Source organism: Eptatretus burgeri, chromosome 17 (assembly GCF_056783735.1).
Source record: "Eptatretus burgeri isolate ZD-2024b chromosome 17, Ebu_testis_v1, whole genome shotgun sequence".
NCBI lineage: Eukaryota > Metazoa > Chordata > Myxini > Myxiniformes > Myxinidae > Eptatretus > Eptatretus burgeri.
The window spans coordinates 57,519,732-57,535,380 of NC_140977.1; the positions used below are offsets into that span (position 1 = coordinate 57,519,732).

General features: G+C 41.7%; 1 protein-coding gene across 5 annotated transcripts in view; it reads left to right on the plus strand.

The window, feature by feature from the left end:
• The first annotated feature begins 1,301 nt into the window (after positions 1–1,301).
• Positions 1,302–15,649, plus strand: part of KCNQ1 (potassium voltage-gated channel subfamily Q member 1) — a 51,651-nt gene continuing 37,303 nt past the window's right edge. For 2 of the 5 annotated variants that reach the window (XM_085860716.1, XM_085860718.1), the window contains exons 1-3: positions 1,302–2,036; positions 12,901–13,322; positions 15,519–15,609. In XM_085860716.1, coding sequence (XP_085716842.1) covers positions 13,081–13,322; positions 15,519–15,609 — 333 coding nt within the window. In that variant the 5' untranslated portion in view covers positions 1,302–2,036; positions 12,901–13,080. The remainder of the gene's footprint in view (positions 2,037–12,900; positions 13,323–15,518; positions 15,610–15,649) is intronic. The other 3 variants (XM_085860719.1, XM_085860720.1, XM_085860717.1) reach the window with 3 other exon arrangements.

Here is a 15,649-nt window from a genome sequence, read left to right on the forward strand (position 1 = left end):
AAGACTCAGACCCTCGTTCTCCCGCACAGGTACCGGCAGCGCCACACCCCATGATCTTGTGAATTTATGACTTCCCAGGCCCGACCCAGACGTTTGTTGACCTCTGGCTCACAGCCAGCAGAGACATGAATATCACTGCCAAGGTAAGTGAATCTCTCCGTGACTTCAACATCCTCACCACAAACAGGTACAGACAGGATAGCAGCATCCAAGATGTCACTGAAATCCTGAATCTTAGTTTTGACCCAGGAATCCCGTAATCTCAGCGGCTCAGACTCCTCATTCAGCACCTCGAGTGCCCCCAAAAGGATATCTAAAGTCTCCGTAAAAATGACTGCAACATCTGCGCAATCAAGTTCAGAGATCTTGACATTCCCAAACGATGCATGGCAGCTTGATCTCTCTGGCATCCTTCCCAGAATCCAGTCCATACAAGCGCTGAAAAGTGTGGGGGCCAGTACACACCCCTGACAAACTCCAGTAACAACTGGAAAGAAGTCAGAGATGGTACCACCACATCTCACAGCACTCTCAGTACCAGAGTTGAGTTCAGACATCAGATCGATCAGTTTTGGTGGCACCCCACGAAAACCAAGAATCCTTCAGAGGGCATCCCGATTTACTGAATCATACGCTGTACAGAGATCAACAGAAGCTGCAAGCAGCCCCTGCGGAAACTCTCATCTGCGTTCGGTGAAGACCGAAAGAGCAAGGATACGGTCAATCGTTGATCTCTTTGGTGTAAAGCCCGATTGCTCTGGACGCTGGTGCTCAAGCAGATGGTGGTGAACCCCATCAATAATTATCCAAGCTAAGACCTTGCCTGGCACAGATGATAACAGATAATGGATGAAAGACCTTGAGCTCAGATGATAACAGAGACAGGCGATCATCCTCTCTTAGACATAGGACATTCCAGGCACCCAACCAAAGGAAACGCATTAGGTTAACCCAAGGAGAGCGCCGTTTGGTGGACGACACCTCAGCACAACCACAATACACACTACCACAATCTCACCCGGGAAGGTTACCCTCCTATCATCAAAGGTTGGGGGTCTCGAAGGCTTTGCCCCAATCCCGTCATCTGGTGAGCTGCCATGCGAAGGTCTCTCTATTTAAGTAAATAAACGTGCTGTTGCCTTCTTAAAAACATTGGGGGCACTGCATTATGGAAATTGCCATCCTTTGGAGAAACCTTCCTATTTGCAGTGTTTTGTTCGGTTCTTGCATCTGACAGCTTGGCTGCCGGGTAGCTGTCATTTCTTGGAAGAGCGACTCTGCCACTGATGCTGTTCCCCTCTTCCAGTACACTGGAACTCATTTTGCTAACCTTGGAAGGCTGACAGCCTGAGTCAACCCCACCTGGTGTTAATTCAGCAGCCAACAGGGCTCAAAGGATCCTAAGCCAGCCACCCTAGCTGCGAAGCCAACACCAGGCTGGTTTGCAGTGTTAGGTGTGATTAATAAAAAATATCCCACGGAATCTTTTGCAAGAGGAGACCATGTCACCAAATTCTGAATTCCACGTCACGGGGTCGAGTGTAAGTATGATTGACTCCCTCTACCTCTGTGAGTTTCCATTTGAAAATCAGTTCGGCTTATCGGTCCCATGAGGGCAGGTTAAGCGAATAGAATGCAGATACGTGTAAATGTATAAGTTATTAAAGGTAGAGAGATTAAGTGAAAGGAAATTATTTTATAAAATGATTTGGCAGAGGCACGATGGACCAAATGTCCTCTTTTTGTCCCCTTTCATGAAAGTGCAGATGAATGACTCGTCAACACCTTGATGTATTCAGGGAATGATTAAAATCCCAGAATGTGTTGTTGGGTGAAGAGTACAGTGAGAGAATGAAAGAGGAGAGGATGGAACGTAATGTGAGAATAAGGACAGAAGGAGTGAGGTTGGGGACATGGATGTGTGAGAAAGGTGATCGCAGGACGGATGTCACAGACCTTGGTAAGCGACGATGGACCCTGTTCAGAGTACCGTCCACCTTCAGACCATGTGGTTCCTGTGCAGCGTTTGATGAGACGTACGAGCTGGTAAAGTGTCTGCTGAGAGCTTGTCCTGATGTACGAATTATACATGTGATGCTTTAATTGTGTGCAAACGGTGGGCCGCACAGACAGCCGTGTGACGAATTGGGATCAGAATTTAAAATGTCATTTAATTTCGTTCCTCTATATATTCAGATGTCCTTTGTGATTAAATCAATCGGTCGATTTAGTGTTTTTTTGTTTTTTTTCCTGAAAAACGAGATGTCCAAATCCAATGTAAATTTCGTGGCTTTGTTTGTACTCCAGTGTACCCATGTTTTGATGTACTCATATACTCATCACCTTCTATATCCATGCACTCATATACTCATTGCCCTCTATATCCATGTACGCATACACTCATTTCCCTCCATATCTATGTACTCATATACTCGTTGCCTTCTATATCCGTGTACTCATATACTCATTGCCCTCTATATCCGTGTACGCATATACTCATTGCCCTCTATATCCATGTATGCGTATACTCATTTCCCTCCATATCCATGTACTCATATACTTGTTGCCTTCTATATCCGTGTACTCATATACTCATTGCCCTCTATATCCATGTACTCATATACTCATTGCCCTATATATCCGTGTATTCGTATACTCATTGCCCTCTATATCCATGTATGCATATACTCATTTCCCTCTATATCCATGTACTCATATACTCATTGCCCTCTATATCCATGTATGCATATACTCATTTCCCTCCATATCCATGTACTCATATACTCGTTGCCTTCTATATCCATGTACTCATATACTCATTGCCCTCTATATCCATGTACTCATATACTCATTGCCCTCTATATCTGTGTACTTATATACTCATTGCCCTCTATATCTGTGTACTCATATACTTGTTGCCTTCTATATCCGTGTACTCATCTTCTCATTGCCTTCTATGTCCATGAACTCGTATACTCATTGCCTTATATATCCGTGTACTCATATACTCATTGCCCTCTATATCCGTGTACTCATATACTCATTTCCCTCTATATCCATGTATGCATATACTCATTGCCCTCTATATCTGTGTACTCATATACTCATTGCCCTCTATATCCATGTACTCATATACTCATTGCCTTCTATATCCATGTACTCGTATAATAGTTGCCTTCTACATCTGTGTACTCATATACTCATCACCTTCTACATCTGTGTACTCATGTACTCATTTCCCTCTATATCCGTGTACTCATGTACTCATTTCCCTCTATATCCGTGTACTCATATACTCATTTCCCTCTATATCCATGTTCTCATATACTCATCACCTTCTACATCCGTGTCCTCATATAGTCATTGCCCTCTATATCCATGTCCTCATATACTCATTGCCTTCTACATCCGTGTCCTCAAAGAGTCATTGCCCTCTATATCCGTGTACTCATATACTCATTGCCCTCTATATCCGTGTACTCATTTCCCTCTATATCCGTGTACTCATTTCCCTCTATATTCGTGTACTCATATACTCATTTCCCTCTATATCCGTGTACTCATTGCCCTCTATATCCGTGTACTCATATACTCATTGCTTTGTATTTTTTTTTTAAATGCCCTGAACAAACAAACTTTGGTACATCACGGGTGATGAAGGTTGTGGTCAAGTTTCATCTAAATCGTGTGTGTGTTTCCCGAAAGCAAATACCGAATGTTTGGGTCGGTCAAACCTGGACCCACTTTGATCCCCACTTGACCCTCTTTGATTCTGTTTGTTTGTTTTTGTTGTTTTTTTTTTAATTGCCCTGAACAAACTTTGGTACATCACGGGTGAAGATGGTTATGGTCAGTTTCATCAAAATCGTGGATGTCGTTTTGTAGAAGAAGATCCGAGTGTTTACATTCAGCCTGACTGACTGACTCACTGCCTGACTGACTGATTGCTGGACACCGTGTGGTGCTAATACCAAATACCAATTTTTGTTCCAGGTGAGCTAAAAATGTTGTTTTTTAAATTCCACCACCGACCGAAACACCCAGGGCTTCACCTGGATGGTCGATGAATTAATTATCTTTATGTTTTAATCGGAATAATTTCCTGTGCATGATGGGGATTATTTATTAGCCTCCATTGGACTTCGTCTGAAACGGGGGCTTCCGGACTTGGTCTCGCTTTTCATGTCTGTGTGTGTGCGTGCGTGCGTGTGTTTGTCCTCAACCATTTCTCGGACATGTATGCACCAATTTTATTCGTACTTGACACAAAGACAACACATGATGATATACATATGCAAGTCGTTTTTTTTCGACATTAGATCCAAGATGGCTGACTGGCGGCCATTTTGTTACCAAAACGTGTCTTCAACCATTTCTCTGACACGCATGGTCCGATTTGGTTCAAACTTGGCAAAAGCACAGCACACAATAGCATACACTTGCACCTAACTTTATTTTGCGATCTGATTAAAGATGGCGAACTGGTTATACAGGCGGCCATTTTAGTTGTACATTAATATGGTCTTGCCCTTTAACTCCGTACAGCAAAATTACTAAAACAACAGGGGCTATGACATATGTCTGTTTTTTTTTTTTACTTGTTTAGTTAGTTTCTGCTCTTCAATGTCCCGCTGGAAACTTAAAGCGGCATGAGTTGTACGTTGTGAGTACTGTTGTTGATGGGCAAGTATCTTAAAAACACAACTGGATCTTTCAAAAAATAATCATCAGCGAAAGGGAGATTGGGTATGTCTGATCCCTTTATTTATTAACACCTCTTTATGTTTCTATCTTTTATTCCTGTTCCTTATGCTAACTAACACCTGTTATGTTTATATCTCATGCTGTTGTTGAGTATAGTGAATATTAGGTAGTAAATGTCAACCTTTTGTTGTTGATGATATAATTGCTGCATAACCAGTTGGAGAGGGGGGGGGGTGAGGTTCTGGGACACCCCCGATTTATTATTCAAGTCAATGGGAAAAGGGGAAAACTATTTGACCATCCTTCCAAAAATATAATTCCTATTTCTCCCACTTTCAGGTAAGCCTGATGGGGTATTAATTAAATGATCTATAAATAAATATTAAGAGGATTTATTAATATTATTCCATCAACAAATGCTTACTTTTCCACAACCTAACCAAATTTGATTTTCAGTGTAAAAATATCTCCGAAACAATGAAAGATTTCATCAATAAATTTTTTTTATTTTAAGCATAAAGTATAAGGGTTATTTTTTAACCCTTTCATTCTGCAAAGTTAATCACCCCATCGAATAGTTAATCGGTAGGAAAAATGTATTGGCACCAAGTGCCACAGAAGTGAAGCTGCGCAATCACCAGATACTGTTGTGGGGATGGCTCATTAATTGTAGCGAATGAAGACCTTCGTTAAGCGGGGGATAGCCCGAAATGAAACCATTCATTGTAGCGAACATTCGCTATTCGAACTTACGTTAAACAGGGGATACCTGTATAAGAAGCATTAAGTGGGTCTGATTTCATCAAATGAATATCAATGTAAACTGGATGGTATTCATTGACTACTTACCCCAAGTAGTCTTGAGAAGGACTTGGTGCGAGCCAACTCTTCTGGTGGCATATTTGCAAATAAAACGATTAAATTTCAACTTATATGGAAGACCAAATAAAATCGGTACTGCTTTGGAGTTATCAGTAAGAACTTGGATAGGATTCAGGTTTAAACTGCTACTCCTCTACCCTCAAACCCATCCAGGTGCAGCCAAGTGAGTCTTATCAACCCTTTGAACTCTGATCTCCTTGGACTTTTAGCTCTCTCATCTTAGGCTCCCTGGAGAAAAATCCGGTCACTTGGGTATATGGAGGTTTGAATTGCAGCTGGTAAAATGGCCGCTATGGTTCAAAGGGTTAAAAAAATATATAAACAGATTAAAAAATTTCATAATTCTGGCTTCCAGACCATGCGTCTGATCAGGTTGAAATTTAAAAGATATATTCCCCATCATTATGAGATCATAATTTTGAATTTTCTTGACTATTGATGTCGTGGTTCAGGAGCGAATATTTTAAATATTTTCCTTCAATCCAATATGGTTGCCAAACCATGTGATCTATAAATTATTCATGAACATCCTGGTATCTCCAAGGCTTGGGGAACATGTGTGTGAAGTTTCCCCTCGATCTGTCCAGCCTTTCTGGAGAAGACTATTTTTAAAGGTTTTAGTGTAAATCCAATATGACTGATGACATCAATTTTTTTTCTTCTGTTGACCATTTTATCCCTAGATGACCCTCCACAATTTTCATACTGATCAGAATGTAGCGTTCTGCATTTGCAATTATGGCGTCATAACAAAGGCACCGAAGACATCAAAAAAAAACAAAAATCAGTTATTCCCCATGGCGAGTTCTTGACAGGTGTCAAGTTTCAACTTTCTATGAAAAAATTGAACAACATGATCTATGACGTCATAATTATCATTAAAACATTCTGCATGAATAGTCACACCTATAGTGAAAATTTTGTGTCAATCCGACAAGCGGTTTTACAGAGAAAAAGGGAATAACAAAATGAAGACACATACATACACACTTATGGGGCTGATCGCTTCACCCTGCATTTCAGTTTGTGAGCGTGGGCTAATAATCCTATTCAAGTTAAACATCCTATTCAAGTTAAACCCACTTCCTTCAACAGGATTGTCATAATCACCTAATTAATATCTCTGAAGCTCATCAAAAACTGTGTTGCTTCTCATAAAACTCTTGGGGGGGATGTTATAAATTGAGGGTATTTTGTTCTCATCGAAACTTCCTCCTCTTTGGTTACTTTATCTTGTGTTTTTCTAATTTCGAATTTAAAACCTATATTATATTTTAGTTCATCTAATTTATTCAAACTATTCAGAATTAAAGTTTGGATTTGTGATTTGACTTTGAGGATTGCTTGTACCATCGATTTTGGTTCTGGCTTTTTAAAGCAAAAAGTTGTTGTTAGTATATGACCTTTAAAATACTTTGTCAGTGTTTTCAATCAAGCATCCGAGTATCCCTTCATCATTCTCTTATGTTTGTGTGATTTAAGATGTCTCATAACGAGCTTTCTACACATCTTTATTACAGATTTCACAATGTATTTTTTCTTTTTCTTTCTCTATTGGTTGGATTAGGTATCATACAACTGAATGTGTGTTTTTGGGGTTGTAACTGTTTCTTGTAATAATTTGTAATCCTTATTACAAAATTACAATGAGTTATATTCACCATCTTCTTTAAAAAAAATAGTATTTACAACGGACAAAAAAAAGATGATTTTCAGGGACTTCTTTTGTGCTTTAAACAAAAATTTCTCGATGAAATATTTCAGTGTTTTATAGATACTTTTATGTTTAAAATAAAATTTGATTAGGCTGTGGATACTTTGAAATATTTTCGATTTAGTAGTATTGTTACGGATCCGGGGTTCAAGTTTCACGATGATGGGAAGCGCTCGAGTTCCTCTCGAACACCTGGTCCTGAGGCCACTGGGCATGAATAACTTCGGGCTCCAGTGGGTTGTTAAGCAACCACAAGCGCCGATTGGTCTCTTGCCTTCGATGCGTACTCTTATTAACTCACCGTATCAGGTGCAACCGAGCAGAGTTGCGAGTACGCACCAGCTAACAAGAGCAAATTACATGGGGCAGAACTTCCCGGATAAACTCTGTGCGGACTATGCTGGACCAACACGGAAAAAAACGCATTGAGCTGGATACATTTCACAAGCCGGTTTATTTATAACAGGGAAAATGCTAATATTTACAAAAGAAACAAGATACAGTGCAGACCTATACTGATATAACGAACTTCTAAAATCTTAACTTGTACTATACAAGACAGGTACCATCAGAAACATACCCTGAGGAAAGTTCGAGAGCAGAGAGGGATGAGGAAAGATGAGGTGTTTGCGACCTCTGTTGTACCTGGTGCTGCTGATGGACCAACGCTTCCCAGTCGCTGAGGAGAGGGAGGAGGACGAAAACTGAAGATGTCTAAGGTGCATGGTTGAAGGAGGTGCAAAATGCGTGCAGTGAGGTGCAGAGAAGAAAATGGAAAGAGGTGCATGTCTATGGGGTCGCTCTGAAAAGAACTTTTGTCGGGACTTGCCCTCGCTGATTGCTGTTTTGCGTCCACAGCGGATGAGACGGAAAACAAGAGACAAACCATGTGAGAAGATAGTGCTGATGATGTATGACGAAGTCTGTAGGTGTAAATGTGTTTCAGCTTGGCCCTAATACATGTACTCAACATGGCGCCTGAATCGCTCACCCACCCAGCACTCCGCTCCACCTGCTATGCTCATTGAGCTCCGTCCACCTGTTCAGCTCTGCCTTCCACCCTGTACTGCCGATCAAGCCAAAGCATCCCTCTCTTCCTCTTCATAGGGTATTTTAGAGTTGTTTGGTGAGGTAGGGGCCTAAAGGCAAATCAGGATAGATGGTAGGCATTTCCAAGCATCCCCATTGGTGCACATACGCTTCCTCTGATTTTGGCCCTGCCCATGTGTGGACTTTGCACCAGAAATGGCCTCATTCGTTTATGTACCTCGCCACATGACTCATCTCAGAGATTAACATGGGGCAAGGGTATCTGGTGGCGCTCTCCGGCCACGAACATGCATTGGACACTAAATGGGAGCCGTAATTGAGCAGAGCGCTAAGGCTATCCATACAATGTCGAACGGATTCTAGCGTGCACTTGTGCTTCAAACTACACTCCAGAACATCCCAAGCACAAGCATCTGTAATGGTACGTGATGTCCATTGTTCCCCGATATCTCCAAAGAGCAGTGGTGGGCATCCGTGGTTGACTTTGGTGGTTGTGGTAATAATGGTGGTTATGGCGGTTAATGGCAGAGGTAAGCAAGCTTGGATTGATGTAAGCATTTTTTTTTATAAAGGCATTGTAGTGGTTGTATAAATGTTGTGGCGTTGTGGTCTGAGTCTGGAGAAGGTCTGAGGTGAGCGGCTGTTTCAAAATTGGTGTGAGGTTTGAATGAGAAATGGCGCGTGTTTGCTAATGAAGGCCGCTCCTGTTACTATGCATGAAGAAAGGAGGGGTTCGTGTGTGAAGTAAAGTAAAATAGATAAAAGGATAAAGAATGGGAATAAAGACCTGCTTAAAAGCCCTTGCAATGCATTTTGTCCAATAAACCCACTAGACATAAAGGAAGGGTTATCTAAAATGGATACTAATGAAATAACTGTCTTGGCACTGCGATATGCTGTGTGCCATTGCCTGGGGGGAGGGCTGGCTTCGCAGAACCACGACAATATATTTGTGTTTAAACAAAATTTCTCTTAACTAACATATCTACCTTTATATCGTCTCCAACTAAAATACCATCGTTTTTAGCTTTCTTTACATTATACCCAGTTGCTCGAGCCTCGTTTACTGCTTTTTCTGTTTGAGTGATTTGATTATAAACCTTATTTTGCAGGTACTCTTTGTCAGAAAGGTTTCCTTTAGACTCTACAATAATATATTGTTGCGGACTCGGAGTCGCTGGGGTACGATGAGGGTGGGAGGTATCCTTGGTTCTCCCTGGACTCACCGGGAATCGTAGGCCGTCGCACACAAAAAAATTTGTGTTGCGGCAGGTCATTAAACAACCGCGAACGCCAATAGCTTGACGACGTGAATTAGGGTCCTCTCTCTGACACCGTTTACCAAAGAACACATGATCTCCTTATCGGGGAATCGCGCCCTCGGCAATTATGCTATTATCTTTATTTGATCGTCATTAATGTGGCTGAGCTTTCCGCTAGCACAATTCCAGACTGATATGAGAGTCTATCAGTGAGGAATTATAACCTCCTGGCTAATCTACATATGGACTTTGCTGGACCAATGCAAGAAAGGAAAACCATGAGCAGGTTGGAAATATAACAAGAAAAATTTATTTACAATGGGCGATGAGGGGTACGGGAAGGAGCAAGGGGAACTTAAGAGCTTTAATGGTGTCAAAGGGAAACTGAGGCAGGAAAAGAGGGAATGCAATAAAAAGAGTGCAATCAAGGTGTGCATTTATAAAAAGGGAAAGCAAATGACAAGTTGCAGACTTAACCTTTGCCTTAGCTACTGGCTAAAAAACAGGGTACCCATCAGACCACACACACACACACACACACACACACGGGGAGACAAATTGGGACTGATACGTACGTCACCGTCACCCTCCCCAACTTGGCACCGCTCTCCAAAATGGCCAAGACACTGCCCTCCACCACCGAGGGTTCAGTACAGAAGCTCCATCTGGAGCATGAACCAACGTGTCCAGGACCAGGGAAGAAACGAGTGCGATGACCCAGGCAGAGAGAGAATGAGCACGTGCCAAGATCAGGACCCTGATAGCTTGAGGCAAAAAAGAAAGTGAGCGTGGCATCCAGGGCCAAGGTAGCTCGGGGGTGACGACAGAGGGAGTGAGTCCGTGTGCTTAGCACAGCTTTATAGCCCTGGGGGCAGGCAGGGCCAAGGAGCCACACGTCAAATCCCCCGAGGCGGCCTGGGGCCAGCCATTGGGCCATGTCAAACCCTATGAGCTGGCCCCATCCCAGCCATTGGAGGATTCTCCCACAGCCCCGCCAATTCTTCCGCCAGGCCGGATATTCAATCATTTGATCCTTCTGACTGTCGTCATAAACAGAGATCCGCACTTAACATGGGGGGAATCCCTTCTACCCCCATGCTCCTGGGACGAACCTCAAACATCCAACGATGTTTATGTCACATAATCAAAGTTTACGTCAAAGGTTCGTTTGCCAGTCATTTTGGAGGGAGAGGAATAAACGGGGAGAGTGAAACGAAATACAATTCAGGGGAAGATGGCAATAAATTACATTTCAGGGGAGACATCCATCCAAACGAACAAACAAAGACTTTGTGGAGCTTTAAACAATAAAGGGGAATGGGAGAAGTTGGCATTAATTCCAGAATGCTGGTATCCGTAGCAAACGTTGAACGCCAAGGCAGTAAAACACGCACGACCTACGTGATGACGGCTGTCACGGCACATGTCATCACGCGCTGATGCCTCTATTCTCCCAAAGGGTTGACAGGGGGTGCTAACGGAGATAACTATTCTAAAAGTCTATGTGCTGTGTGCGATTCAATTTCAGCATGCGGTTTACAAAACCACAAATATATATATATATATATATATATGTATATATATATATATATATATATATATATATATATATATATATATATATATATATATATTTCTTCAACACCTTTTCTTTTCATAAGCTTGTTTCTCATTCTTTCTGTCATCTCATCTTTCTTAAGGGCTTTTTCTTTGTATTGTTCAGAGAAATAAGGTAGATAGTGCTCTTGATTATATTATTTTATGATTTTCGGTTTACCTGCTCTCTTCTCAGCTCTTGTCGCCATTTATAAATTGATTTGTTTCCAAAATAAAAAAAAACATCAAGCAATCATAAATGTTACGAATAAAGATTTGATTGTTTTGTAGTTTATTAAAGGTTATTTTCCTGCGGTTTTCATCACCATCGAAATGTTGATAAATAACATGTTGGAGGTTGATTCTTGTTTAAAATATCTTTGTTGAATAGAGATAAAATGATAAACCTCTCTCGACATTCTTGTTTGAACCACACATCATTTAAAGATTGTTGTACATTTTTACCTCCGCCACCGAAGGTGAAGAAGTTGATGTTTTCACACCTTTCTGTCTGTTTGTCTGTCTGTTTGCGTACAGGATATCTCAAAAAATTATCGATGGATCCAGATGTAATTTTTTGGACAGATTGGGTGTGTGACTAGGACAAACCGATTAGATTTTGGTGAAGATCCGGATCCGACTACTAGAATTTTTAAAGTGATTCTTCACCATTGAGAGATCGGGCCAAAAATGATATAAACGGGGATGAGCACGATATTCCAAAAAACTTGTGTATGGATTCGGACGAAACTTGGTGGACCGGTTGTGTGTGTCACACGGACGAATTGATTCGATTTTGGTGAAGATCCGGCTCTGGATCTGGATACGGGAGTTATTTCATTTTTAAAGTGATCCTTCACCATTGAGAGATCCGGCTAAAAATGATATAGTGCTGTATAGCATGATGTTTCAAAAATGTATTTGGCCCAATATGTTCTCGTGGATCAGGCATTGCGTGGCGGAGGTATGCGTTCTACTGAGTACCCTTCTAGTTTCCCTCTTGATTATTTGACAACTATATAAGTTATCTTATTATCAAATGTAAAAGTTTTTCAACTTTCTAAATGTTTTCGTTTCTTTTTTTAACTTCTCATTCTATGTGCTTTATTTCCACTTGTATTGGTTATTTCTTCAATCAGACCTTTTTGATATTTTCCACATTTGTCATGTTTACCATTAAAATACCAAGGCTGTAATTTGCTACATTCTTTTGTTTCGTTTTCACTTGGTTCTAGTAACATTTAGTAAGTAATAATTTAAATTCTAGATGAAGTCTTTCAGTGTTTTATACTTACTTTTAAGCTTTAAATAAAAATTTATTGATGAAACATTTCAATGTATTATTATCGATACTTTTATGGCTAAAATAAAATTTGGTGAGGTGGACAAGTAAGCATTTGTTGATTGAATAATATTAATATATCCTTTTAATATTTGTTTTTCGGTAAGTATTTCATCTATATCCATCCAGCTTACTTGAAAGTATGAGAAATAGAAATGATATTTTTGGGAGGATGGTCTTAATAGTTTTCCATTTTTTACCGGTGACTTCAATGTTAAACTGGAAGGGGGGCGGGGGGGGTATCCCTGAACTCTCATTTTCCCCCTACTTCTATATACCTGAGCTGTGTTTTGTGTATTTTCTCACCGCCTTGTTTTTTATTTACTTATTTCTTTTTTACTCTTTTTCAGATGATAGCAGCGACATCGACAATGAAAAATGGATGTAGAGGGGGTAAAGTTAGACAAAATGCTAAATTTTGAACAATAGACCTCAGGTACTTGGAAGCCCAGGTACGCACACAGTTGCTCACATCCCAATCAGATGCACAGACACCAGGGTCCACGCACACACAGGTAATTGATCTTGTCATGGCGGTGAGTGGAGTATGCGCTGAAGGAAGTGTACTTGAACTCGGTCGTCTCAGATATTGCCCGGTCACGGGGGACCAAGAAGCCAGCGGACAGGGAGCCAGGCAGCCTGGAATGTGGAGTGACAGGTGTCCTGGAGGAACGAGCAGCCAAGGAGCCAGGTGGCTGGGCCTGCAAGGATGGGTGTACAATTTTCTGGAGCGCCCAGTTGGGTTGAGAGGATTTGGGTACCATTGTGCAGTGTGAGTCAGTTACCATTGAACAGTGCTGATGTTGTACAGTGTCATTCGGTTAGCAAATAACTTTAATGGTGTTGTTTTGTAGAGTGTATGAAATGGTTATCATATTACAGTGTGTGATGATTTCCAATGTTCAGTGGAAGTAGACAAGGTTCACGGAGAGTGAAACATGAAATTATTGACAGTGGAAATCAAGGAAATGGTGAGGTTATGGATGAGTCTTGTTCGAAGGATGCGAGGACGACTGCAGTGCCAGACAGACTGTAGTGGGAGCGGTTGCGATGGAAGGAATCCAATGAGAGAATGAAGCAAAAAAAAAAGAAATATGTATATTGGCTTTGTGGATGACATTTATCCAAAAGGTGAGAGATTTGCTGCAGAAGATGATCTCCGATTTGTTGGATGACCCTCTGCTGGCGAGAACATCAAGCCGAAACTGCTTCGAGGACTGGATGTATGAACTTTGTCTAATTCAGCAACAACCAATCTGTTTTAATTGGCTCTTGTGATGGTGCGAGTTGTTAAAACACATTCCTTTCCTTTTCTCCACGGTGACAAGGCCACGTCCCTATTTGAACCTCTGTGTTCTATCCCTGGAAATCATCGCTGAACTTGATAATTAGCATCGTATGAATTATCATTACAATGATTGCACGCAAATTATAACTGCACCACCTGCCATTCTTCATGATGTCCCGCTCCAATAAATCAAACCAACCGGGGTTTGTCTAATCATGGGAACATCCTTAATAACCTCCAGGTAACCTCTAAACCCGCACTGGGAAGAACCTGCAAACTTTGACTCTTCCTTGAAGCCGAATTCCCTTTCGCCCTAAAATAGCAACAAACCCCTTGGTATTCACGGCAAGTTCCTCAAATTGCTTCTGAGACTCGACTCTGTTTCTTTGGAATGATCTATCTGCCATGTCATTGTCACTTGATGACTAAAATGAGGAAGGACATCCATGAAGAACATGTTTTGTGACTCCAAATCGCCATTTCTCTTCTGAACATTGGCCGATGATTGCCTGTGGACCCCATCTTGGTATGATATGTGATTACCTTTTACTTAAGGTACTGCACCAAACCTATTGGCGCCTGTCTGCCTGTCTGTTCACTCCACCGCCTTTCCCCCCCCACCCAAGCCCCTGATGAGTAAGATGAGCCTGTAATTAGAGAGTGTTTGGTGATTCATGAGTGTACAGGGAGAGGGAGGGAAAGGAGCTGTTAAAAGTAGACAAAGGACTTGAGGACAACGACACGGGCAATCAGACATGACTACAGAAGTAGGACACGGGCAATCGGACACTCAAGGAAGGACGCCGGCAATTGAATACCGCATGACTGGATAAGAACGTGAACGACCGGAGTAAACCAATGGACTAAGCTTACCAATAGTGAGGGGGCACCGATGCTGGGACATGTTATATGGTATGCAAACCTGATGTTCGAAAGCTGATCAGACTTTACAGATTGTATTTCATACACAAAACCAATGAACTCTTATAAGCATTTGGAATGAAGGTGAGAGCAAAAAGGAAACTCATTCTTCTCGTTTTTGAGAAGGTGAGAGTGAGAGCAAATCTGGAAGGTGGAGAGTGAGGGCAAAAGGAATCTGGAAGGTGAGAGTGAGGGCAAAAGGAATCTGGAAGGTGAGAGTGAGGGCAAAAGGAATCTGGAAGGTGAGAGTGAGGGCAAAAGGAATCTCATTCTTCCCTTCAGGTCTTCGAGACAGTTGTTCACCACCATCTCAAATTGTCCCAAATCCAAAACTATGATCTTTAATTCTATCCTCGTTTACCAAACCACCCACCCCAATCCCTCTTCCTTCCAAATTTCTTGTTTTTCCTTCTGAGAGTTTCCTTTCTGTATCCATATTGTCCACCCCATGCATCCTCTCCTGTCCCCCATTCCTCCGCACACTCATTGTTTGTCCGCCTCCCTCTGTCTTGGCTTTCCGCTCTGCTGTTGGTGTCCCCTCCCCCCTTTCCCAACCCTCTTTCTCTGCTGTTCCTTTTGTCCTGTTGCATCCTGATCCAATCGGTGTACTCGTGCTGTACTATCTCTTCACCGAGCCTCGACTATGTATCCCCAAAAAATCGAATGGGTGGTGGTGTTTGTGTGTGGTAATGTTTAAAGTTTGTCCTTTCATGTTGTTTTTATTTGAAACCAAAACGGATTTATCTTTCTGGCCTTCAGGTTTCTCATGGTCCTGATTTGTCTCATCTTCAGCGTCTTGTCGACGACAGAGCAGCACACAGACAAAACTCACAGCACGCTCTTCTGGATGGTCAGTCAGATGGTGGGCTGTTCGCATCAATGATTCGCAA